Source organism: Malaclemys terrapin, chromosome 3 (genome assembly GCF_027887155.1).
Source record: "Malaclemys terrapin pileata isolate rMalTer1 chromosome 3, rMalTer1.hap1, whole genome shotgun sequence".
Classification (NCBI taxonomy): domain Eukaryota; kingdom Metazoa; phylum Chordata; order Testudines; family Emydidae; genus Malaclemys; species Malaclemys terrapin.
Window position 1 is genome coordinate 43,919,405 of NC_071507.1, and position 27,278 is coordinate 43,946,682.

The window sequence follows — 27,278 nt, forward strand, 5'->3', positions numbered from 1 at the left end:
TAAATCTAAGCAATGGATTGAACCATTAATGCTTCAATGAGAATGTGTCTTCACCTACAAATATTCAAGCAGATAGTAAAAACTGGAGCTACCCAACATACTCTAGTTCTGTCTAGTATATCTAGTTCTAATAGTGTGTAAGTTGGAGGATCCATTTTACTGAAAACTGATAGATCTCTTTTCTAACACTGAGGTGAAATTAATTTTATAGAAGAAACTAATTTACTTTTGGGGCTTCTGCATTGGTATGTCAAAGGTGCAAGTGAGCAGTGTAATAGGAGTTGACAAATGTATAAGATTAGTTCACCCACATAATACAAAGTCTGTGTGGCCAGACAACATGTTAAATCATCACAGATGCCCAGTATAAACTTTGAACCAGATTATATGGGCTATGAGTCCCATATTTGAGTTTATGAAATGGATCTTTCCATGTTTATTAAGACTATATATCTAGCTGCAAGCACATCAGCTGTGAGACTGAATTATCAATGTTAGTCAGAAGACTAGTTCTGTGTCCTTTGTGTTTCTTGGGACCGCATCAAAATTCAGACCTGAAGTGAATCCCCCTTTTCATCAGTCACAGGAGAAGTCACTATTTTGCCTCAATTTTTCTCATGAGATAAGTTATTCCATAAACTAGATGTCAGATAACTAAAGTATACTTAGAGGACTAATAAGTTCAGAAAGGTTTCTTTTATTGTTTCCATCCAGATAAGAGATAAAATGGAAAAACTTTCCCTGATATGCCTGGATACAGATGTTTCAGAATTATATACTTCAAAATGATTTTTTCTCTAACAGAAAATAAGAGCTTACTCCGCTTTAATGTGATCTTGAAGGAGAAAGTTTATGCTGTGAGGAAACTTTTGTGGGGGATGCACTCAGTAAACATACTAAGTATTTCAATTGGATTTTAAAGTTTCTGCTGGTGCTGTGTTTGGGACATGTTTCCATTCTGGTACTTTGGGAGGGTCGGGCTAAGCAAGCAAAATATGGTGAATTTTGGCTTCCTATTTGTTTAGTATGATAAACTTGCTGTTTGCACTTCCTAACAGTGAATGATAACTGGACATAGTGTGATGAAAACAGAACCTGTCATACCTTTTTATTTTCTTTGACACTTATTTGTAAATATTTGAAATTATTGAACAGTATATACAGTGTCATAAGTGTATGTATATGGCACTCTAAGCTCTTCAGGGCTGGGACTATTACTTGATTGTAGTTTAAATTGAGACGTAACTTGACAAGCGAAGATGAACGTTAGTGGAGAAAGTGAGAAGGGGGAGGGTAAGGGTTAAACAGCTAGATCACCCTGCTGCTTGAGTTAGTAATATATGCACCTTGAAGGTTTCATAAATTAAACTATATCCGATTCTACCCTGAAAATGTTCCAGTATTTCTTTTGAAGGATTATTAGTTAACTCTCAAGTGTAGTACCTACTTTAAACTTGCTGGAGGGGAATTAAGGGAGATGGGTCTTAATATATCTGAATAGCATCTTTCGCCCTGGTACTGGTAGAGGAGCATAATCCTGAAATGGATTATTGATAGACATACAAGAAAATAAATGAAAAGCCTAAACCCACATCTCTGAGCTCTGTTTACATTTTTACCTACAAAATCAGACATGAAGGCGGTGTCTTGTGCCATGATTATACATTAGAACAATTTTCTAACAGGGAGAGTGGCACAGATCACCCCAAAATAACTTCCCCTCTCCGTAAAGCATTTTCTGTAGTGTAATCAGCAGCTGTGTCAAACCCTTTCCCTTGCTTGAGGCTCATTAGTCTATAGTTTGAGGATTTTATTCATGCCACCTTTCTCTTTAGGGACATTAGTATTACCCATTTTACTTTTTTAATGTAATTTATTCTATTAAAACACTCAGTTACTTTAATCAGATTCCAGCCTTTCAGCCTTGGAGGATATTAACATTTAAAAAATCATTCACTGTGGCTGGTTTATGTGAAGCCTTCAAGCTTTAATGTTTTATAAACCAAGGCAATGAGCCAAATGTACTAAATGCATGTTCAATAAATCCTCATGTTCATGCATACAGGAGACTAGAGTAAACATCTGCATTTAAAACTTAGTTACAATACTGTCTAAATGCAGTAGGGCTGGAACAGAAAGAGGAAGTCAGATGCTAGTAAACAAATCTTATATCCAGTAATTTACAGTGCCTTCCTTTTGTTTTAGAACCATTGTAGCACTGGTGTATAATGTGCTGAAAACATTGATGGAAATGAATGGCAAGCTATTTGATGAACTTACAAGCTCATACAAAGCAGAAAGACAAAGGTAATCATTTTCTTCGTTTGTGTTTCAGAAATGCATCACCTGGGGGGGGGGAGGAGAGAGTATGTACTGAATTTATTAATGTGAATAAAACTGCAGTATTTATAGTGAAATTAGTTGCTCATAGAAGACTTGCAGTTGACTGATATGGTTTGTCAAAGGATAGCATAATCTCTCAAAGACAGATGTCACATTCTGCCACTGAGAATCAATACGTTGAGCTTTGATATTTGGCATGGGGAAAATCCTGACTCCTTATAGGAGTAAAAAAAAAGTTTATAATAGACACTCCCCGACTTACGCAAGCGTTCCTCGAATTTTGCATAAGTCAGAAACGTATCTCCGACCATTATGCAAAAAAAAAAAAAAAAAAAAACCCAAAACAACTCGTCCTATTTCTAGCTTACGGAAGTTTTTCCGTAAGCTCGGATTTGCATACATCGGGTTTATGTAACTCGGGGAGCGTCTGTAAATAAGAATAGCATATGCTGTTTCATCAACTTGCACATTGTAATTATAAAGTAATTATAATGCACATTGCATGTAGAACCTAGACATGTCTAATCATTTTACTTTTTCTGTAGAGAAAAAAAGAAGGAATTGGAACGTGAAGAGTTGTGGAGAAAGTTAGAAGAGCTAAAGCTAAAGAAGACTCTGGTTGAAAAGCAAAACAGTACTCACAACGTGCTAAATGCACACAACAGTACAAGTGCCAAATAAAGAAACAATGACCTCTGCTTGATAGACATACTTTTGTACACATTTTTGAAATATGTAAAAATTGCAAAAGAGAAACTTCATCGGTATAGTAGAAATGGCCAACTTTTTTTCTGGCATAATGTAAATGGGAAAAAAAATCTGACTTTACAAGAGTTGAATGATATATCATTACCACAGCATATTGTAAATTTGTTTAATCATTGATATGTCACTTCTGAAGTTTCACAGAAATGAATTTTATTCATAATATGAGTGAGAATTATGGGAGTGGTGAGAATTATGACTTGAATTTTCTTTTTGATTGTGTTGCACATAGGTGGTATAGTCTATGTACATTTTTCCTTTGTTTTATACATGCTTTTTACATTGCTGCAAACCTTGGTTGAGATTCTAGAAAAGGCTTCTAGTTCTGCTGTATTTTCTCAAATAAAACTAAGGTACATTACTTTTTACCTGTAACTTGATGGGATTCTCTGTGTGCCCCTTATTATTAGAGATCTCAAAGATACTGCTGTATAGAATTCCACTGAGTGAAGATGCCTATGCAGTGGGTTTAAATTTTTAATTATGAAAAGCACAAGTTAGAAATAAGATGAAGTATGAAAACACAAAATAAAACTCTAGTTTGAACAGATGACTGTATATCTTGTGTCTGACCTTCCACTTTGATGAATGCCTTGCTGTTCACGTGCCCCCTCCATGCTTCTCTCTGCTGGGTCTGTTTAAGTTTGTTTCTCATCCTGCAGCTGAGGATGGAGCTTCCCTTAGAGCCCATCAATGAAGCTCTTATGTCAACCCAAGGAATCTCTGTGGAACAATGCAGTTCCCTCCTTCAGAGGCTGATTTGAGCTGTCTGCAGCACTTTCAGCTTCTGCTGGCCTGGGGAGTGAGACAAAATCTGGCATTCCAAACAAGGTTTCTCTATGGCAGTGCAGAGCACTAACCACAAATGTCTTGTTTTATTTAATGAAAATGCAGTATGCTGCTTAAATATGGAAAAAGCTGACTATAGAAGTCATTTGTTTTACTTAATCAAGTCTTGCTCACATCTTTTATCAGACGTACCATTCCAATCTCTTAAATTGCAGTTGTGTGAAAACTGTTTTGTAATAAAATCTTCACTGGGGGATTGAGCCGCATTCAATAAAGTCTTTATGTTTGTATTTAATGCTGTATATCACCTTCTTTTTGTGTCTCTCCATGATGACCAGAAGGCTTATGTTAAGTGAGTTGTGCAAAAATGTGTGCAATATTCAGCCTGAATGAAAAGCTTAAGGCCTTGTCTACACTGCCACTTTATAGCGCTGCAACTTTCTCGCTATGGGGTGTGAAAAAACACACCCTTGAGCGCTGCAACGTGCCAGTTATAGACAATGCACCAGCGCTGGGAGCTACGCCCCTTGTGGGGGGGAAGAGGGAGGTTAGCGCTGTGACGACTACACAAGCCATGTTAAAGCGCTGCCGTAGCAGCGAAGATGTGCCTCTGGCTATCTAAACTCCATCTAAAAGCTGGGAGAGAGCCACCCCCATGAGAAGCGTAGCTCCCAGTGCTGGTGCACTGTCTACACTGCCACTTTACAGCACTGAAACTTGGAGCGCTCGGGGGTGGGGTTCACACCCTGAGCGAGACTGTTGCAGCGCTGTAAAGTGGCAGTGTAGACAAGGCCTTAGTCTCTTTAGCAATATGCACCACAACAAATCTTAAATCAAAATGGACAACATGTTTACAGAGCAAATGCTCTGTATTGATTCTTGCTTCAAAGAAAAGTAATGGCAGACTTGCAAAAATAGGGGACACAAATATGCTGTAGTTGCTCAGATGTGTCTTTGGAGGACAAACTGACCAAGCAACGTAAGTACATGTTTTCTTTTATAGAAAGTTTATATTTAGAGCAAATATCATGCATAATTTCTCTTCATTATGTATTGGAGAGTCTTTTTGTCATCTGAAGGGGGGAAATGGGATTGGCTTCAAGTATAAGATGTTACCTTTTTTTGATACATAAAAGTAAGGTTTGCATAATAAGTCCCTATTTTATGCTCCTACTACCTAAACAATGGCAATTTCATATCAGCATTGGTTCCTTTTTCATTGCAGCTGATTCTGCACTACTCAGTGTTTTGCAGCTAAATGTTACATTTGAGACCTCATAGAAGAAATTCTTGTCTGAGATACTCCAGAAACCACAATCAATCTAGCTAGTTAAAGCCATAAAAATAGGTTCAAACACTAACAAAAGATAGCTCATTTGGCAAACTAGGCTAAGGTAGAAGACATGCATCCCAAACAATTCAACAAATGAATGCTAACAGAGAGCTATACAATGTGTTAATAGAACTTGGAGGGAGGTCTTGAAATGAGCACCAGCGCACGGAGAGGCTCTACTTACCTGTGCATCTCCCATGCATTACAAAGGGCTTATTTTTAAATACAGAAATAAGAGTTTTTTTCCTCCAAAACTGGTTCCTTTTAAAGAAAAGACTACTCAAGTGTTTAGTTATGTCTAGATGTCACCTGCAGGGATTCTTTTGTTGGTTCACTTCTATTTCACAAAAATAGAACTGCCTGAATATTTAAATTTGCTGTAGTACAACTCCTGAGTAGAAAGAAAACTGGTTTCTATCCCTATGCAGTTGTTCCAAAAGAAATGGGGTGAAATCTTGACAAAACTGACTTCACTGGGGCCAGGATTTCCAGCTTAAATGCGTATACTAACCAGCTGGATCACTTGGTACTGATAATCAGAGCCCTGCATGGAAACAAAATTTGTTTCTGCATCCCATCTGCAAATATGGTCCGTGGATATCTGCAGATTTGCAAGGCTCTATTGACGATCTCCTTCCTCCCTTCTAGTTAGAGGAAAAGTATTGTTACAATTGCAAATCTGTTCTTGCTGCTTAGAAGGTACCCCAGAACTGTTAGTCACAGGGAATTGGCTTGGTTTTGCCCATTTGGGTAAGACTCCGTTTGTTCTGCCTCCTGGAACATTAGAGTAATGGAATTGCATGGGGCACAAGTGGGAGCTGAATTCAGTCCTAAGTCTTAGCAAGAAAAGCTTTGTACCTTTTCAGCATTTGATCATTCTAAACAACCAGCATTTGATATATCTGACTCCAAAAATATACAGAGTCAGGAAGAATATGTTTTGGTTTTATGAAAATTTTTATATCCCCTCAAAAATGAATTCCAAAGGTAAGGACTCAGTATGGGTTCTAGGAGACAGAGAAATTGGGATTGGGTTTTATGGATAAAAATAAAGTGTATCTATGAGGTCAGGTTAGACTTAAGCAGTATAAATTGTGATTTTTTTTTTTAAAGCTCTAGGTACAATAGAAAATATTATACCTCTCAACATAAAGTCCATTTACTGAGAGTTCTAAGTATTATACTGTCCTAGGCCATTATAGGCTCTATTTCCTTTTTTCATTCCTAAATCATCATTCCCAGCAATTAGGTTCCGTGTAATTGAGTTTCAGAAACTCACCAGCTTGAGTTCTACAAACCTTGTGTTGTCCCCAACCTTCCTTGGGACAGAACTCCACAGCCTTGCTTGTGTGTTAGCTACTAGAATGGTCAAATTCTGCTCTCATTGACTTCAACAGAAGTTGTACATAAGTATTTGTGAATCTGGTTTATGGAAGAATCATTCTACTGATGAAGTATTAAGGCAAGAGGCTTTGTTTAAGAAGAAGTAACTGGCAGTGATCCATGACATATTCCACAGGGCTTACACATAACTTGCTTTTAAAGTAGCTTTAATACACAGTCAGTGCATCTTAACCAAATGGGAAATGTTTGATAAAAATCCGAGGTAATCTATGTTCTATGTAATAGGTTGGAGATTTAGGAAATTAAACCTTTTGACCCATTTTTACATTGATCTTGTAAGTGCTTTGCTCCTTTCTGGTCACAGATAATAACTATGCCTGGGAAGATCAGACGGAGGATGACAAGTCATTTTACTGATTCGGGGCACTCTTATGGTAGCAGGGGCAGTCCATTTAGCTCATGGAGAAAAGCTTAAACTACTGTCTAGACCCAAACTAAATACAAACATGTCTGTATTCTGTTTTAAGATGACCTTTTGAATGTTACTTTATGAATTCCATTCCACCCCCAATAAATTGACACAAGCTTGGTAAAGAAGTTCATAACTTACATTTTTAAAAAGACATGTTTAGTAGGCTTGTTCTTCAGAGTTAGCCTCTTAAGGTTCGTGTCAGTTCATTTATGCTGTCACTTCAGCAAAGGTAAGTAGTTCTCCTTAAACACACAACTCTGGTTAGTTTATGTAACTGCTGCATTGTTGGTTGAAATTTTATCCAGTGTACTAAAAATGTTCTAAAGGTGGTTTAGTCCTCAGCTTATGTGGTTCATTGCTTGACTTCTCTTCAGGTGCCTCTTGCGGATTTTGATCATCCACTTAACACTTAGTTTGGCAAAGTCTGCTGCTTTAAACAGAGCCAAGAAAATACCACAGAGTAGAGCAATCATGTTCCAAGGATTGGCAGTGACAATCTGCAAAGGAGTTGAGACAAAATCATAGTTTCTCTTACACTCAATTTACGGTACAGCTGTTCAATGTTATTAAATTCCATTTCAAATTGTAATTGTTTTGCCTTATACATTTTATACAGTATTAGCTCCTAGTCTCCAAAAGCATCTTCCTGATGTGGTGTTTTATCCTCTAGCCAGGAAGAAAACATTGAGCGCTGGAGAGAGAGAGTCTCAAACGGAAGTTCAGTTTTGTCTTAAGCTGTGTGCATGCACAGCCATAGTAGGACGTACTGGGATTACAAAGTCAAAGAGAGGCAGAAGATGGGCTTGAGAACTCCTAAGTGACATCAGCCTTCCTCCAACTCTTCTGAGCACTGTATGCTGAATCTTAGTTTTAAATTAAGTCATGCAAGAGGCTGAGGAGTGACTAAAGTGTACTTACATCTTGAACTTTTTGTATAAAAGGATCTTTCCATTCAAATACCACAAAAAACAATTGATCACTTGCCGGCTTATGCCTCTGGTCAATGTAGTTAACCACACTAGTCTGGGGGGGGAAAAAAAGGTAGTTAACGTTCTCTTTCATCAAAAGTCCAACCTGCTATTATACTGAATGAGGGAAGAGTTACCAGACAAGGTTGATTTTAAAATGGGTCTTTTAAATGACATGAAGCAAGTAGTGGTCTGGTTTAACTGTTAGGTATTATATGAGTAGAAAGGTAAGTTCCTATAGCTGTTTCAATTTTAACCTAATCTACCTCCCCTTTTCTACTTACCTTAAAAAAAATGTGGCTACTTAATCTTTGAGTGTCCAGGTACCCCAATAAGAAAGGCTAAGTTTGTTCCAAAACGGATAAGAAACACTATCATTAAACGCAACCCTACTTTACCCTTAGTCATTTTCAAAGCTAAAGGCAAACCAGACTTCTCTGCATGTCCTGATTCCCCCAAAATGTGTGCAATTTTGGTTTAACTGAAGGACTAGATCTATATTGGTACTTTGAAAATTGGGATGTAAACTTACTATGAATAAATATTGAGGTAGATTTATCTTGAATCTCACCTACAGAATTGACTACAAAATTGTAGGGGGAAGAGCCAGGCTTAGTCAAGTGCCCAATGCCAAGCCAAAAAAGCTCAATTAGAATTTCATCACTTCCCAGTGTGGGCCCCCAACAGCTAATATGGACAAGCTGACCTTCTTTTCCTGAACCAAGTAGTGACTGATGGCAACAGGTCTGTTGCAACCCGCAAGCTTCTGTTGACATAACATGTAGAATATGCAATACCGAACCACAGAATAGCTGTTCTGGCCTGCTGAAAGAGAGGTGATTTGCGGGAACCTGAATTTCGATGAAGATGATGGGACATTGATGTTTAGAAAACTCCTTGAAGCTTACGCAATTTATGCCACCCTCCCTGCAACTAGGGGCAATAACAATGTAATTTGCACTTATTTTGTGAGCTGAGCTTAGCAGATGGAAAAACAAAAAACTTGAGAGCTAACAGAGCTAAATATCAGAGTTGTACATTGTGTCTGAAGTAGCAAATGGAAAGCACTTGTCAAGACTTTAGCCTCAACTGGAGGCTTGGAGATGGGACATGTACATAAAATACCAACTAATTCATGACAGACAGGTTTGTACATAGACTCATAGACTTTAAGGTCAGAAGGGACCATTATGATCATCTAGTCTGACCTCCTGCACAACACAGGCCACAGAATCTCACCCACCGACTCCTGTAACAAACCCCTAACCTATGTCTGAACTACTGAAGTCCTCAAATTGTGGTTTAAAGACTTCAAGGTGCAGAGAATCCTGCAAGTGACCCGGGCCCCATGCTGCGGAGGAAGGCGAAAAACCCCCAGGGCCTCTGCCAATCTGCCCTGGAGGAAAATTCCTTCCCGACATCATATATATTATTAGGATTAATTTTTTTTTACGGTCAATACAGTAGCATGTATTAGAAATTTGAAAACTATACTAGAGCCAAATTCAGGTGATAGGAATTTTCCATGATTAAAATTCAAAGCTACTCCCAGCGAGGTATTTAAAAAAACAGCCGACGTATTTTAATTTTTTCTTCAGAAATACATCAAGGATGTGACAAATAAGCATAGTCTGTGCCTTACTAAAAACGACCCCGTGTATAATCTGGGCTTACGGGTTAAACACCTACCTTTTATAAGCACAGAAAAGTTTACCATACATTTTTGCTACAGGCTAGAGAAAACTACTCATTCCAGTCCACTACAATCTCCTGTCCAATTACAGAAGCGTACTTCCAACTCAGCTACTGTCATTCAAGACATTTGTATGACAGGAAAGGAGCAGTACAGTAGAAATCTAAGTCAAGGATATGGAAGAAAGGAAAAAGAGAGAAGATGGGACTAGTTCCAAAAACTAACTAACTGTGTGATTTGCCCTATTATCTGGCTCAATTGGCCTGGCATGACTCCCTGAAAGGCTAAATGTACTACTCTGTCCAATCCAACCAATAAGGATAAAGTCAGAAAGCAGGTGATTTTTCTTTTACCATCAAACTAGGGCAAGGGTAGTTATGGCTTAGCTATTTAACTTATGCACATTCCAACATCTTTATAAACAAGGTTTTGAAACATTTCAAAGCACATGCTTGTGAGCTTAAAAATCTTACTACTCTGTATTTGTATGAATAGTAGTGGCTAGAGTTCTGCTACCACAGGTGGTCAGAAACTACATGACATCTTTGAACTAGAGGGATTCTTACTCTCACAGACCCACAGGTTTTTTTATTGGAGAGTTCATTGCCAATTAGTGCACTTCATAAGTGCAAGTGTCTCAAGGGATGACTTCCAAAAATAAAACGTGTAAGTGCTAACACTATGCAGCTGAGACATCTCTATATATCCTTCACCATGTCTGGATCAGATCAACTGATGGATTGAGAACATCTGGTTGAACCTGAGCAAGATGGAGGCTAAGCTACTGGGCAGAGGAAAGTTCTTGGAGGAGTTTGCAGCTTCCTTTGGTTGAAGGTACATGCCCACAATTAGTCCATTTAGTCGGTAGTTTCAGAGTGCTCTTGGGTTCCTTGCTGATGCTCACAGAGCAGCATCCACAAGTAATGTTTTATACCCTCTGCAGCCGGTCAAGAGACTCCACCCCATCATGGCAGCTGACCTAGCCTTAGCTATACACTCCTTCGTGGACTACCTCTCATCTGGGACTACAGCAATGCAATATACCTGGGCATGAAGACATCTGCCCATCTCACAACATGGCTACCATGAGCACATCAGACCTGCCCTTTGTTCCTTACGCTATCTTCCCATATAATACTGACTCAAGGACTCAGGGTACATCTACACTACAGGGGGGAGTCGATTTAAGATACGCAAATTCAGCTACGTGAATAGCGTAGCTGAATTCGACGTATCGCAGCCGACTTACCCCGCTGTGAGGACGGCGGCAAAATCGACTTCTGCGGCTTTCTGTCGGCGGCGCTTACTCCCACCTCCACTGGTGGAGTAAGAGCGCCGATTCGAGGATCGATTGTCGCGTCCCAACGGGACGCGATAAATCGATCCCCGAGAGGTCGATTTCTACCCGCCGATTCAGACGGGTAGTGTAGACCTAGCCTCAGTCTGTGGCCTGGCCCAAGGATATATAAAAGTTTGTCTTAAAGCTCCACCATGCTGAGTGTGGTCAACAACTTCGCTGCTCAGGCACAATGACATTTTTGAACACAAGGGTAAATCTTGCCTATGCAAGAGACACAACTTTCTCAGAGGCTGGTCTGAAACTGGAATTAACTCCCCCATCACAAATCTCACTTCCAAGCACTCTCTTGCCTTCTTTAACACTAGAGCAGCATGTATATAAAAATAACATTACCAAACTGAAATGCTACATTCTGTACTGCGTGGGCAGTACAAGTCACAGGAGATAGAAGTTAATCACATCTCAATGCATTATTAGACACTCATACTACAGTAATGAGGGCGGTATAAGAAGCTATATAGAAGAATATATAATTGTAATGGCAGCCCTCAGAATAGTGGCATAAATCTCATTTAGATGACATTTTAATAAAAAGCTCACTCCAGGAATCAGTGGAAACCGCCTCAAGGGTTTGCTATCCCTCCGAGGAACATGGGTTCAAACAGGAAAAGAATGCTTTGATCCCAGCTCAGAGGATGGTCATTAAAGGTCAAAAATTGACTCCACCTCCAAAAGGCGTTCTTGTTCTCTTGCAGAAATTCAAGATGCTGCAAGACCAGATTCTGGAGATTTACCAGGCAAAAAGAGCTTCATGGCAGATCTTGATTTAAATCAAACCACCCTGAGTTCAGGCACTATTGTTAGTAAGGGCACCAACGTATCCAGAATCACTCTCAATCAAGGACAAATACCATTACTGAATGAATAGATCACACTTGATTTATTTAATACCAGGATTTCTCTAGAATCTCAATATAAATTGTAGCAAGGTCTAATTTGCACCCATCTAAACTGTTTTAAATCTCAATAAGGAGAGGAAAAGTCTTGTTTCTCATTACCTCATAGCCAGATTCTTAAGAAAAATAAACTTAACTCATCCTCCAATATACGGATCTCTCTCTTGGAAGCTCAGTTTAGTCATCAACACTCACGCCATCTATCCCTATGAACCCCTGATTTGCTTCTATGTATTTCATTGCTTTCTAAAATGACTTTTCTGGTTAACTCTGAGTTTTATCCCCTGTTTACAGGGCTATTGCTCAACTTTTTTTTTTTTTTTAAACTGTTACTATATTCTGACTGTATCATTTCAGAATTCCTCTCCCCTAGGAATACCCTATGGGGCACCTCCTGACATCACTGCTTTGCAATTGCCCCCATGCTGCTTCTGCACTTAGGGAGCTATGGGTGAGAACTGGAAGACATGCCCTTCAAAGGGCAAAACAGCATGTTATAATGAGCATTTCTCTTTCCAACTGTGCGACAGGTTAACAAACACATGCTTTTCTAAAAACAGATGACTATATTCTGCTGCTCTTAGCAAAGAATGTTTCACCTGCTAGTCACAGCTGCCCTTCTCCAAATCAATTGTTTCATACAAGGCAGTTACAGTTCTACTGATTTTGCAGATGCCTCCTTCCAAACAACACGGGGAGTGAGACAAGTTAGGGCTTGTCTACATTTAAAACGTTACAGCAGCACAGCCAGCGCTGCAGTGCTGGAACTACCTACACAGACATCGGCGTAGGTAATCCACCTCCCCAAGAGGCGGTAACTACATCAGCAGAACAATCCTCCATGGACCTAGCGCTGCCTCCAGGGGACTTAGGTCAGTTTAACAAGTGTGAGTTTTTCACATCCCTGAGGGATGTAGTTAAACCAACCTAATTATCTAGTGTAGACCATCTCTTTATTATTACTCTGCTCCTTCAGTGTCGTCATGCTGGGAGAAATTCAGGGTAAAACCATTCCATAGGTAGAGATGAAAATAACTACATAGGTAGTCATCTTCCACCACTGAACTGGTGTTCACTTCCATGTTTTCTGAAGTGCACTGTCTATTCTACTTCTAAATGACCCAAGCTTCCTTAATTTCCTTCATCTATTCTACAGTTTATTTGATGATCTTTTTAAGAACTGGTTCTTAAATTTCAGCCTCAATTTTCCTTTTCCATTACACGGACTTCCATCCCTCGGACAAATCTAGACAATTCCTCTCACTCTTGAAAATATTTGTAGGTGCTCATTGTAGCTTAGGCTCCTTTTGAAAGTCCCAGCCTTAAACTAACGTTTATTAATATTTTCTAACAAGTCAATCGCTCCAGCTCCTTACTCTGATATTCTAGGTCTAGTCTCACCAGTGTAACATAAACAAGGACAATCAGCTTCCTGGCTTCTCTGTCCAGTCAAGTTTTTCCAGGCCACAACAATAAAGCCATAAGGGCAATATAAACCCTCTGCTGTGTTATGCTTTTATGAAATGTGGGAAAGCAACTTTGAAACTGCTTGCTGGAGAGCTGGAATAAGGGACCAATGAAACATGAAAGTCAGTCATATCTGTCACTATGCATCACAGCAAGCTTCTTCAAAGCCATGCTGCCTTTTGCTTTGAGGAGCAGCTCTATTAGACAAGGTTACTATTGCTGCACCGTATGTATTGAATGATTCTCGCAGCATGACAATCAGCTAAGATCTGCCACATTCAGAAAACCCTTACAGAGGACTACGTACCTCCTGTTTGAACTCCACAGTCTCACGCCCATCTTCTTCTTTGGTTTTCACCAAGGACATTTTGACCCAGGTTCGAAAACCACCAGAGAACTTCCAGCTGGAGTATGAGCTTTCGCAGTCTTTCATGAATTCTGTTTTATCTGGACTGGGGGGCAAGGAATAGTGTTACTTCTCTGAACTAATTTGGACCAAAATGTTTTACTACTTCAGGATGCTCAAATTGCAAAAATTGAAGGTCTTTTAAAATACGTTGGAGTTACTTTTAACTGGGATTTGCTTGTTTGGACTCCAGATACAGAGCTCCTAAAACATAACTTGTGTTACAGATTAAAAAATGAAAATCCTATTACACACCTGTTTTGATCCAATCTGCAATGTATTTTCCCCTCACAACACCCCTGTGAGGTAGGGAAGTGCTATTATCCCCAATTTACAGACTGGGAACTGAGGCACAGAAGAAATTCTGGGTGAAGCTAGAACTTGAAGCCAGGTCCCCCAAGTCCCAGCTATGGCCCTAACCAGTAGGCCAGCCTTCTTCTCTGAATGACGTTGCTTGTCAATCCTTCTTGGTAAAATACCTCCAGGACGCTCAACAATCAAGCCTCCACTCAATTATTAACCTATATTACAGCAGCCCCTAGAAACCTCACTCAGAACCAGAGTCCCCCTTCTCAGGCTAGGTTCTGTATATGCTGAGAGGTTCCTCGCATATGCTTGCAGTGCATTCTGTGTACTCGATAAGAATGTGTTTTATGTCTGTACATTGTTGTCTTTAACTTCTCATTTCCTTGCTTTTAAGTTCTTGGATTTTCTGGTGATGTGATAGGATAAGTATGGTGTTGTCACTTAGTTACCTTAACTTGTGAAACTCACATTCTGTTTGTTCCTGGAATATATACTGAAGGCCTGATTTTAAAATGAAACTCCCATTTTGCAATAATAGCAGTTGTTTTCATAACCTGTTTGTTCCCAAATGAAGGCATTACCGCCTAACTGCAGTGACTCATAGTAGCAAAATAGATTACCTTTTAGTACTATGGGCTTGACTTTTTTTAAACTGCTGGTACCTGTTTGACAGTGAATGGAAAGGCGGCCTAATTCTTCTGCGTAGAGCATCTGTTTTCCACCCAACCTCTGGTCAAAAAAGGTAAAGAGCTCAAGAAATTAACCTCTCATCAGTTGGTCCAAAGATAAATCTCTCTTTGGGGGGCTCCATACGCCTGTGCTTCTAGCCCCCTTTTGTTTCACGCCAATCCCCGAAGCCATTTTTAATACATTTTCATGAGAAATGAGCAGCTGAACCCCACTAATGTTATGATTTGTTAAGGCACAGGCTGGTCATTTTTACTAACCAGGGGCAGCTGATTTTTAAAGAGCATGGTATAAGGTAACCCAATCATTCAAGAGGGTTGGGGCTCAGCCACACCTGTGTCAGATTTAGCTCACCTCTTGGGGTGAAAAGAATGTGCACCTGGGTCACATGATGGGAACCATGTGACTAACAACCAGATCTGCTGGGAGATATTAGGGACGTCTATGATCATTCAGAGGAGAGACAAAGGAGCAGGACCTCTGAGTGAACTACTACCAGCAGAGAGAGCAGAACAAATTCTGAAAGAGAAAGTGGTCAAGGACATAGAGGTAAATGGTAATTGGGATAAAATACAACATGGTGTTACAAAAGGTAGATCGTACCAGACCAATCTGATCTCTTTGAGAAGATAACTGATTCTTTTAGACAAAGGAAATGCAGTAGATTTAATCTACCTAGATTTCAGTAAGGCATTTGATACAGTTCCACATGGGAAATTATTAGTTATGTTGGAGAAGATGGGGATATATGAGAATTGAAACGTGGATAAAGAACTGGTTAAGTGGGAGACTACAATGGGTCATAAGGAAAGGTGAACTGTTGGGCTGGAGGGAGGTTACTAGTGGAGTTACACAGTAATCGAACTTGGTACCAGACTTATTTAACATTTTTATTAATGATCTTGGCACAAAGTGGGTGTGTGCTAATAAAATTTGCAGAGGATACAAAGTTGGGAGGTACAGTCAATACGGAGGAGGACCAGAATATCATACAAGAAAATCTGGATGACCATAGAAATTGGATGAAATTTAATAGTGCAAAGTGCAAGATCATGAACTTAAGGACTAATAACAAGAATTTTTGCTATAAATTGGGGAATTAGCAGTTGGAAGTGACAGGAGGAGAAAGACCTGAGTATATTGGTTGATCTCAGGATGACTATCAGCTGCCAATGTGATGCAGTGGTGAAAAAGGCTAATGCAGTCCTAGCATGCTTCTGGCAAGGTATTTCCAGCAGAGACAGGGATGTGTTAGTACCATTATACAAAGCACTGGTGAGACCTCATCTGGAATATTGTGTGCAATTCTGGTCTCTCATGTTTAAGAAATATGAATTCCAATGAGAACAGGTGCAGAGAAGGGCTACTAGGATGATCTGAGGAATGGAAAACCTACCTTCTGAGAGACGATTCAAAGAGTTTGGCTAGTTTAGCCTAACCAAAAGAAGTCTATGGGGGAGATATGATTGCTCTCTATAGATCTATCAGAGGGATAAATACCAGGGAAGGAGAGGAGTTATTTAAGTTAAGCGCCAATGTGTACACAGGAACAAATGAATATAAACTAGATCATAGAATATCAGGGTTGGAAGGGACCTCAGGAGGTCATCTAAGTCCAACCTCCTGCTCAAAGCAGGACCAATCCCCAGACAGATTTTTGCCCCAGATCCCTAAATGGCCCCTCAAGGATTGAACTCACAACACTGGGTTTAGCAGGCCAATGCTCAAACCACTGAGCTATCCCTCCTGGCTATCAACAAGTTGAGGCTTGAAATTAGACAACAGTTTCTAACTATCAGAGGAGTGAAGTTCTGGAACAGCTTTCCAAGGGGAGCAGTGGGGGCAAAAAACTTAACTGGCTTCAAGACTGAGCTTCATAAGTTTATGAAGGGGTACGACTGCATACAATGGCATGTAGCCGAGCTGTGACTGTTAGCAGCACATATCTCCACTGGCTGGTGATGGGATGCTAGATGGGGAGGGCTCTGAGTTAACACAGAGAATTCTTTCCTAGGTGTCTTGCCCACATGTTCAGGGTCTAACTGATCACCATATTTGGGGTCAGGAAGGAATTTTCTTCTGGGTCAGATTGGCAGAGACCTATCTAGTGTAAATGGTGGATTCTCTGTAACTTGAAGTCTTTAAATCATGATTTGAGGACTTCAATAACTCAGCCAGTGGTTATGGGTCTATTACAGGGGTGGGTGAGTGAGGTTCTGTGGCCTGCAATGTACAGGAGGTCAGACTAGATTATCATGATGGTCCCTTCTGGCCTTAAAGGCTCTGAGCACTCCATTAAAGCGCAGGAGCCTGGCCAATCCAACTTGCCTTTCTCGATCAAGGACTGTTGCTGAGTGTCCTCTGCTGGGCCCAAGCCGCTTTTCCCTGCACACTCAGCAGCTGGGCTCCTGTTTCTCTTCTCACCAACCCATAAGCTCTGATTAAAGTGTGGTGGAGCTAAGCCTGGGGAGAGCAGCAGCTGACCAGGCATGGTGAGGGCTGCCTTATGTTGTGGTGTCTGATCAGCCCTGCTTTGGCTTAACATGACTATGCATGGAAGGGGGGAGGGGGCATTCAAAAGTGACACCCCGCCAGGGAGGGGAGGCGATATGTTATAAGCTCAAATGTTCAAGAGAAACCCACGTTCAAATTTCACTATATACATGAAAGAAGCAGAACTAGGGGCAAAGAAAACAGTGCTCAAAGGAAAAGCACTAGATTATCTTCACCCCCACCTTGGAAGATCAAATCCCAGGACATTTAGTGGCTCTAGGAACATTTAGATCAGCTGTTTGTTAAGGCACTCGGACAAAAGGACCAAGCTTCGGATGCAAGAAACCCACACAAAAAGGAAATGGGCAAAACATCAAACAAAAAGCAAAAGCAAATGAAACAAAACAGGATTCAAGGGAACTGGGTCTCACAATGGCTCATTCTCCGTTAGCTGTAAGAGACGGTAATGAGCAGCACACCCATAGCTCACGGGGACAAATCCAGAACAGTCCAATGCTTTATCACTTTGCAGCGGAAAATGTATCATCAGAAGTTTACCAAGCAAACAGGCCCATCACAAGCCTGAGGAATGACTAACCTACAATGTCCTGGAAGAACTTTCCAAGCCAAATCATACAAGGAAATGGAAAATCTAGGCAGTAAGTTATGAAACCAATCTGAATGCTACAGCCCTAACTTTTCAGAATGAAGGGACACTGATAGATCGGTTAGGCCCAAAATGATGTAGCACTTGTGGGCTTTTAAAATGTTCAATTCAACGAATTTGGGAGTAGCCATGAGAAAGCATTTAGCTATGCTCCTGCATGTGTTTCCAATCCAGCCTATTGTAGCACTGTACTAGAGCATCAGAATCAGAAAATCAAACTGACTAAAAAAAAACCAAACCAAGCTTGGGGGGGGGGGGGGAGAGTTTGCTCCAAATTACATAAAAATGAAGAGAAAATTAGGGTTTTCAATTCACTTTTAACCTGTATTTAGTGAGGTAGGTAAAATTTTGTTGCATTTTAAATACATAATTTAAACTGACTAATTTCCTTTTGACTCTCCTATGGTAGATTTGCTGAAAAGTCCGCTCTGTCATTGCTTCAGGCAGTGGTTGAAGTGGATAGAAAAGTATGGGAGGAGTCTGACATCCCCACATCTGCCCATCCCACCCCCCAAATTAATTCTGCCACCACCTCTGCTTCGCCTACGGTTCCTGGATTTCTTTATCACACTCTCCCAGGCTGGGGGAGGGGGGGGAGAGAGAAGAGAAAGGGGGAGAAGCCCTGCAGTTGGGTCCTTTTTCCCCCCTTCCAGGCGGGAGAAGCAGTTCTGGGGCTCTTCATCCTCCCTTGGCTGCGTGCTGCTGGGGAAAGGGCGGAGGAACCAACCCATCCCTGTTGTTCAGAGGAGGGGGAAAGAGGGAGCGGAGCTGCTCTGAGCTGAGCTCTTTCTGGTCCTGCTCCTGTGCAAATGGTGTCCGTTCTGGAGGGAAGGGGGAAGAGAGCTCTGTCTGCGTTTTGCAGCAACCCTGACTGGACGCTCTTCCCCATGAGACAGGTAAATGGGGAAAGCAGACAATCAGGCAATACGAAAAATGTGTGCCCCTCAGCACCCCCATCCCGCTGGTGAGAAGCGTTATTTCCCACACTTTAAGCACTGGCTTCAGTTTTTGCCAATTAAACTTTTCTACATATTACAGCTTTGAAACCTTGAACTTGCTGCAAGTGCTCTATAATACAATTCCTAGCGCACCCTGCAGCTGAGGCTCTCAAAACACTTTAAAAATATTAACTGAACCTCCCATGTAAAGTAAATTATTGTTACAATTTTACAGATGAGGAAACTGCAGCACAAAAAGGTTGTGGCTTGCCCAGGGCCAGAGGCACAGAAAATTGCTCTCCCGATTGCCAGTGTTATGGCTGGAGTGCCAGACAACACCTCCCGTGATAATACCCCTGCTTATTATGGGTTTATCTAGATCAGGGGTAGGCAACCTATGGCACGTGTGATTTTCAGTGGCACTCACACTGCCTGGGTCCAGGCCACCAGGTCCGGGGGGCTATGCATTTTAATTTAATTTTAAATGAAGCTTCTTAAACATTTTAAAAACCTTATTTACTTTACATACAATAGTTTAGTTATATATTCTAGACTTATAGAAAGAGACCTTCTAAAAACGTTAAAATGTATTACTGGCATGCGAAACCTTAAATCAGAGTGAATAAATGAAGACTCGGCCCACCACTTCTGAAAGGTTGCCGACCCGTGATCTAGATGGATACTGACTAACTTTGACCACAAATACTAGACACATGGGATACTTCCTAAAATATTTCATGACTAAGGCATTAGGATATTTCATGACATAAAGCATCTTGCATTAGGATCATCTAACCTGGAGCCCTACTGAGTCCCATTGAAATCAAAGGGATTCAGCGGAGCACCGGGGTCTGGACTAGCAAATCCTGATACAAGATCCTGGCCCAAAAATGCCAATATATTGAACCAAACTTCTGTTGATTCCTTTCATTATCGCTCTAGTGTAAGAGTCTCTTTTAAAGTCAGCAAGCCACAAGATACAATAGAGTCAATTACTTGGGAACGCCATTGTTTTAGAAGTTCTGTTCCTTTTGTGTTGTAATTCACTAAATCTGTACAATTCTGTGTGTGGCAATCCAGGCACTAGGGACTAGTGGTGAATTCTAATTAGATCATTGAATAGCACAGGCTCCATTCCCAAGTGGGCAATTATGATTTAATTCTGCTGTTCATCTTGCAACACTACAGAGATAAGGAAATCATTTTATTTTCGATTTGCTAAGATGATACCTACCATCTAGATTTTCTGTGAAGTTTTGTTTTCCTTCCTTCTAACCCAGATGTTAAACTAATAACAAAGGAAAGAAAAATTCTTCTCTCTAGCGTCACTTTTTATAAATAAACGTTTCATTAATTTTCCTCACTACAATTAATATTGGCATGTACAGCAGCAACCTTAAAACCCGCGCGCGCGCACACACACAAATGGCAGAACCAACAACTACTCCGGCTCCAGAAACAGCATACATTCTACAAAGGCCAAAAGAGCACAGCAAGCAGTGAGTGAATCACTGATTCTGACATCTGGTTAAATTCAGCTAGAGACAGTCAGGCCCAACAGAGGTCTCTACGCTTGGTTAACCACAAGACTTGGGATACAAATCTCCAGACACAAGAGAGGCCCGCGGCAGCCTTCACTGATGTCGTTTGCTGTAGAATATTAAGCACAGACACACAATATATAATAAAGACTGACACTGTCCCATGGATTTCTTCCCAAAAGCTTTCATGTAGGGCCTGATCCAAGCCCACTCAAGTCAATAGGAGTCTTTCCACTGTCTTCAATGGGCTTTGGATCAGGTCCATAGATGACAAGAGCCCCTAAGAACAGAGAACATTTCACAGCAGCCAGTCAGTTATTCTCCAAAGCAACGCAAAAGCTAAATGCAGCCATAGCATAGGAATGCAGGAATTCTATAGGATACAACCATCAGCCATCATATTGCACAGTGTCTTTAATAGGAGTTACTTTATGTGAACTGTTGTGCATATCACTGATGAGAAAGAATGCATTATCAGAACTAGAATCACTTTCTATCATTACAGTGACTGAATATTATTAACAACACTGAGCAAAAGCCAATAACTAGAGTTTTAAGAGACAGTATAAAGTGACACAAATAAAGATGTAAAACAGAAGATGTTTTATAAACATCTCAGTGCTGATTCCTGCATCAGAGTGCAAGCTTGGTAGTTAGACGGAGAGGAGTGAATTGTATGGAAATTATTTAAACAAGATACGTGCTTAAATAGACATCTACTGGAAATCTGACCAAGTGCATATATGAATCTATAAGGTTTTTAGATTTATTTCATGGTCAAGCTTGGACTCTTCAATTATTCAATCCACTTCATTTCTAAGGCTCTCAATACTGTAGCTAATTGTAGGTTACCAAGGCAGCAATATATAGTACATGAAAAACTAGAATAAAAAGAAAAGCAAATTATAAAGTAAATGATTCATGTTAAGCTTAATTTATATTGAAAGTTACAAAGCAGATCATTACCCAAAATTCATTTAAACCCAGACTCTCAGCTAGAACACTTACTGTGTTGAGGCTCTGTTCACCCTGACTGAACCCATCATATGCTGCCAAGTTTACTTTTAGTTTGTTCAAAGTTTATGCCAAATCCCGCTTGCCTTACTGCTGCAAATAGACTCTTCGGAGTCACATTTTGCAACCCAGGGCAGGGAAGGCGCAATGGGTCGATGGTGGTAAGATGGAGAGTGAAGCAAGCCCACTCCACAGTCACCCGGCAGTGACGGCTCCTGTCGTGTGGAGCTGGGCCTGGCTCTCCATGGCACGATGGTGCATTGGATCAAAGTGCCATCCAGGTCTGGCTCAGCCACGCCCCATCATGATGGAGGGGTGGCTGGACCAAATTTGAGTGAGCAGCCACACAACCCTGTGCACCATGTTGCAACCGTTGGAGCAGGGAGTTGGAACCAGCCCCACAGGACAGGAGCCACCGCTGCCAGGGGAGCACAGTGCAGGCTTGCTCACCAGCCCCATGTGAAAAGGCACCACACACACCCAAAGGCTGCAGAGGGGGCATTCACCCCCTGTTAGCTCTGTCACTGCATCAACCCGATTACATGTGGATCCAATTTAAACCATTTGATTTCTCTACCTCTGCAGCTCTGGTGCCTTCCAGTGCTGAGGGCCAGGTGGGTCAGCAGGCAGCTTCTTTAGGTGTGGCGCAACTTGCCCCCTTTCCCATTGGTTAAGCAATTATGTCATCTCTGATCTGCCTAATTATGGCAAGCCTGGGGGCCTGGGTGTAGAATCGAGTTCCCTCAAACACAATTCCCAGCTACTGTGCCTATAAGCTGTCTGACATACAAGTCATTATGTAAACTGTGCTTAAATCCTGCAGTGCACTGGGACTCTTTGTATTGTTCATTTTTAAGTAGTTCCGACTTACTTGGACACATACCGACCCTTGCAGAGCTTGAATATGGCACAAAAGGGGCAGGCATCTGGAGGGGCCAGTATTCAGACTTTGTACGCTGTCAGCAAGAGACAGGCATTGCACGACTGGCTGGCTGACTCTATATGGTAGAAAAAACGAGGAGTCTGGTGGCACCTTAAAGACTAACAGATTTATTTGGGCATAAGCTTTTGTGGGTAAAAAACCCACTTCTTCAGATGCATATTTAAGGTGCCACTGGATTCCTCATTGTTTTTGTGGATACAGACTAACACAGCTACCCCTCTGATACCCTATTCAGTAGCTAATTGTAAGTTACCAAGGCAGCAACATATATTACATACAAACTAGAAGAAGAAAGCAGATTGTAAAATATATGATTCATGCTAAGCTTAATTTATATTGAAAGCTACAAAGCAGTGTTTTCTTGTACTGAAATAGCAATAGTACATTTGAAATACCTGGACATTGATACTTTCTGGGATGTTCTAGCACTACGTAAGATTACAGAAGATCAGTACTTATTATGAAAGCTAATGTTTTCCCTTTCTCAGTGAAGGACAAATGCTGGAAAATTTTTCAGAAAAATCAATTATTTGTTACTAAAAAACACCCGCAATTTAAGCCCGTTGAGGCATCTGTTCTATGTTTGTGCTGGCTGCTGTCCAATCAGGCCCCAACCTGGCTGAGGTCTCTAGATGCTACTGAGATACAAATGTTGAGGATGATAATACTATTTTCCCCTCCCCGCCTCAGAGGACTGGCTGTCCCCATAATACATATGAACTATGCTGTGGTGTGTGTTTTTTCTGGCTCTGCTCTCTTTTCTCTTACCACGTGTGTGAATATTACTGTTTTCCCAATGTAGGACCTGATTTAAAGCCTATTGAAATCAACAGAAAGGCAGACTCCCGTTGACTTCAGTGGGCTTTGGATCAGCAGAACCAAGTAATTGTAATTAAATGCAAAGACTGAATAAAAATACCCCCTCTCCCCCCTGCAGGTAAGGGGGGGCTCAATAAAAGGGTGAGATTTTCAAAATGCTCAGTGTTGGATTAATTCTGCTCCCACTACAGTCAATGGGGATATGGCTACATTGCAACTGGGAGCGAGCCGGGGCCTGCGGGCTCTTCCTAGGAGGTCTCCCGCTAGTGCACTAAAAATAGCTAAGTAGATGTTGCAGCTCAGGCTGGAGCTTAGGCTCTCAAGCTGGGGAGGGGGGTCTTCTGAGCCCGAGCCACACCATCAAAGCAATGTCCACACTGCTGTTTTCAGTGCGCCAGCGTGAGCCCCACGAGCACGAGCCCGGCTTGCTCCCAGCTGCAGTGCAGAGATACTGTGGGAGTTTTACCATTCACTTCAACGGAAGCAAGAGTCTGTCGGATGCTGAGTGCTTTTGAAACTCCCACCCAAACAGGTGAGTCGTTTTGTCGAGCCTTACACGAGGGTCCGGAGTAACTATGTTTAAGCTTTCAGCTAAAACATCACTGATTCTTTTTAATCATTGATTTTAAAAAACCCCAACAGAAATAAAAACAGAAAAATAATCACTCTTTAAAATGTATTTCCCGTTTGTGCTGCCCGCTGAGATTCACTTCCAGGTCACCCAGAGCAGCAGCACAGACTGCACCAAAGATACTGAATGACCAAAAGGCAAGTGATGAGTGGTGGCAACATTGATCAGAGGTGATTTTTGCCACTGAAAACCATTTCCACAGCTCAAAATTCTTCAGTCACCAACATTAATGACTAGAAACCAATTTTTCCAAAGCATGAAAGTGCCCCAAGCTAGCCCAAACACACTATGTGTCCAAAGTAAGTCGGAACTGGTTAAAATCAGTAAAAACAGAAGTGGAAAACAAGAAGCCCTACTTTCATTCTACTAGTAACAATATGCATTTTACAATATATTTGCTAGGCCACACCCTTTATTCCTGTGCATACCTGTTGAGGAAGTCCTGGAAAGAAGAGAACAGAAGATAGTTTATTGCACTGAAATCCTGGTCTGTTTCATTTAAATGGAACTGCAAAAACACCAGTTCCCTTTTCTTCACATCTCGAGGTCCTTGGACAATCAAAGCATGTTTCTAGAAGCACAGAGAAAGAGAGAGAGTTATTGATAGAACTATGAAAAAAGTAAAAGAATCCTCATTTCCTGTCACTGAACTTGCCACCTGTCACTAATGTATGGCAGAAACCTAGTATACATGGGGATTTTCATGTCTGGGATAAGTACACATCAATTAAGATGTCCAGTGAGAATGCCAGGGCATACTTAAATTCCTGCTTGCTGATTAAGGGTATAGCCACACTGCAAAGTGAAGGTGTGATCATAGCACAGGGAGGCATACTCGTGTTAGCTTTATATTTAGCTAGCACGGGTAACGCAGCAGTGTAGATGTACTAGCATGGACTAGCAACCCAAATAAGTACCCTGGGTCCCTGGAGGGCTCGTACTCTGGAGCCTGGGCCGCCATGTGTATGCTGCTTTTGTTACCTGAACTAACTCGATTAAAGCTAACTCAGGGATGCCTGCCCATACTACGATTACATTGTTACTTTGCAGTGTAGACACTGCCTGAGATTTGAAGTCTTTAAATCAAGATTGGATGTCTTTTTAAAAGTTCTAGTTTCACTACAGTCATTGCGCTTGATGCAGAAGTTACTGGGTGAGGTTCTATGGCCTATGTTATGTCTGAGGTCAAATTAGAGTATTATAATCCCTTCTGACCTTAAAATCTGTGAATCTATGATTTTTCAGCTCTTGGAACCTGAAGAGTGATCCTGGCTAGTCTAGAAGTATGTCTACACTTCAAGCTGGGGGGAGCAGGGCAGGGAGGGGTGAGTGTAAGTTCCCTCTAAGCTGTGCGGCCGTGCAGCTGCCTATTAAGCCCCACCCAGGGATGCCTCTCCCCCAGCACTGACCTGCCACGGCGGGGAGAGGTGCCCCTCCCCGCCGGCCCCAACATGGACCTGCTCTGCCCCAGACTTGCCATGGCTGGGGGAGAGGAGCCCCTCCCTCGACCTGGCCTGGCCCAGCCCCGCCGGAGCTGCCGGGGAAAGAAGCCCCTCCCCAGGCCCACCAGAGCTGCCGGGTAAAGGAGACCCTCCCTTGGCCCAGACCAGGCCCGCCGGAGCTGCTGCCACAGGGAGAGGCGCCTCTCCCCCGGCCCCAGCTGCTGCGGCGAGAGAGGACTGGGGGAAGTAATCTCTCCCCACCGCAGTCTGCACCCCAAACCCCTCATCCCCAGTCCCACCCCAGAGCCCACCCTGCCCGCACCGCAACCCTATGCCCCAGCCCTGAGCCCCCTCCTGCATCCCGAATCCCTCATCCCCAGCCCCACCCCCGCGCCCGCACTCCCAGACAGGGCCCTCATCCCACAACACCCCCCAACCCTCTGCCCCAGCCCTGAGCCCCCACCCACACTCTGAACCCGTCGGCCCCGCCCCCATCACATGAATTTTGTTATGTGCACCAATATGGAGGTGTCCCACATCACCTCCATATTGGTGCACATAACAAAATCCATTCCGCACATGGGTGGGAAAAATTAGAGAGAATACGGGTGTGAGTCCCAGTTCAAGGAGCCATACCCATGTCAGCTCTCCCCAAAATAATACCCTAAAAATCCAGGGTAGTCCCAGCAGCACGAGTGACAGGAGAGGCTAGCCTCCCCAGAACATTCCCATCCAAGGCTCAAAAATGTGGACATCTCCTAGGTGGAGGCCCACTGGAAGAGCAGTGTTCCATAAAATACTGTAGTAAAGGTCCACGACATTGCAGTAAGATTACTGTAAGGTGAGAGGGTACAATCTAGTGGATTGTGAGTCCAGGAACTCTGGTTCGGTTCACTTTGTGACTTGGGGCAACATTTAGCCTCTACACCCCAGTTTCTCCATCAGTAAAAGAAGTGCTAACCAATTAACGCTTGTAAAATGCTCTGAGATTTGAATGAAAGGGGCTATGTAAGTATGATACTGTTTTGTGCCACTGCTACAGACTACTGATGTATGTTATAAAGGCCAGTACCTTTTCAGGGCCCAATCATACATTCTTTACGGAATCACACCTCCTATTGACTCCAACCTGCCTTGAAGTCACTGGGAGTTCTGTGTGCACAAGGAATGCAAGATTGGATCCCAAAAGCCTCTTCCAGCAGCCCCTGGATGACTTGAGAGCCTACCTGAGGAGAAGGTGGGGATTCCCTGCAAAACAGAGTGTCACTCATCTAGCCCAAACATCTCAAATTAATATAATTCTAAGATCCAACACTGACGATAGACAAACCTTGACTGACAGGCTTTAAAAGTGATGTCAGGGAGCAGAACCCCACTTTAAGCAGAGAAAACATAATATTGTACATGAAGTTGCAGACCAGACAGCATGTTCAATATAGATCCCTGATCCTGCAATTTGTTGCCAGCAGGAGAAGTCCCGTTGACTCCAATGGGACTCTCCGCACAGGCAGAGAGGTCTGACAATGTGGAGTCAAGTGCAAGATCAGAGCATACAAGAGCACCAAGATTCTTAAAATGTATCTAATACGTGCAGCATAAAATGCAGGATTTTAGCACACTGAAACGGGCAATCATAACAAAGGCAGAGAGAGAGAGAGAGAGAGAGAGAACACATTACGATAGAACCTAACAAAGCCTTTGCTCTGAAATAAATATCAACACAAAGAAGAGGGGTAGGGGGCAGCTCCCCAGAAAGAAGTGGACAGACCATGGAAAAGCAAAGAAGAGGAAAAATGGTTGGCATGAAGGGATGTTTACACAGACTGCTTTAAAAAGAGTAAATTAAACATGAACCACCATTTAAAACTCAACAAACTGGCATATTTCAGTCTGTTTTTTAAATAAAAATTATCTAAATATGATCAAAAATTGCTCTTGCAAATGCAGCAAATAAAGGTGGA

General features: G+C 41.8%; 2 protein-coding genes across 7 annotated transcripts in view; one reads left to right on the top strand and one right to left on the bottom strand.

Moving 5' to 3' along the window:
- The window catches only part of PPP2R5A (protein phosphatase 2 regulatory subunit B'alpha), a 107,986-nt gene extending 103,794 nt beyond the window's left edge, over nt 1-4,192 (top strand). For both annotated transcript variants that reach the window (XM_054024553.1, XM_054024554.1), the window contains 2 exons: nt 2,206-2,307; nt 2,889-4,192. In XM_054024553.1, coding sequence (XP_053880528.1) covers nt 2,206-2,307; nt 2,889-3,024 — 238 coding nt within the window. In that variant the 3' untranslated portion in view covers nt 3,025-4,192. The remainder of the gene's footprint in view (nt 1-2,205; nt 2,308-2,888) is intronic.
- PACC1 (proton activated chloride channel 1) overlaps nt 1-27,278 on the bottom strand; it is a 58,438-nt gene that overhangs the window by 11,528 nt on the left and 19,632 nt on the right. For 3 of the 5 annotated variants that reach the window (XM_054024555.1, XM_054024556.1, XM_054024558.1), the window contains exons 5-8: nt 24,304-24,446; nt 13,738-13,882; nt 7,965-8,069; nt 5,818-7,543 (exon numbers count right to left, since the gene is read on the bottom strand). In XM_054024555.1, coding sequence (XP_053880530.1) covers nt 7,385-7,543; nt 7,965-8,069; nt 13,738-13,882; nt 24,304-24,446 — 552 coding nt within the window. In that variant the 3' untranslated portion in view covers nt 5,818-7,384. Of the gene's footprint in view, nt 1-5,817; nt 7,544-7,964; nt 8,070-13,737; nt 13,883-24,303; nt 24,447-27,278 lie in introns of those variants that run through there. The other 2 variants (XR_008444577.1, XM_054024557.1) reach the window with 2 other exon arrangements.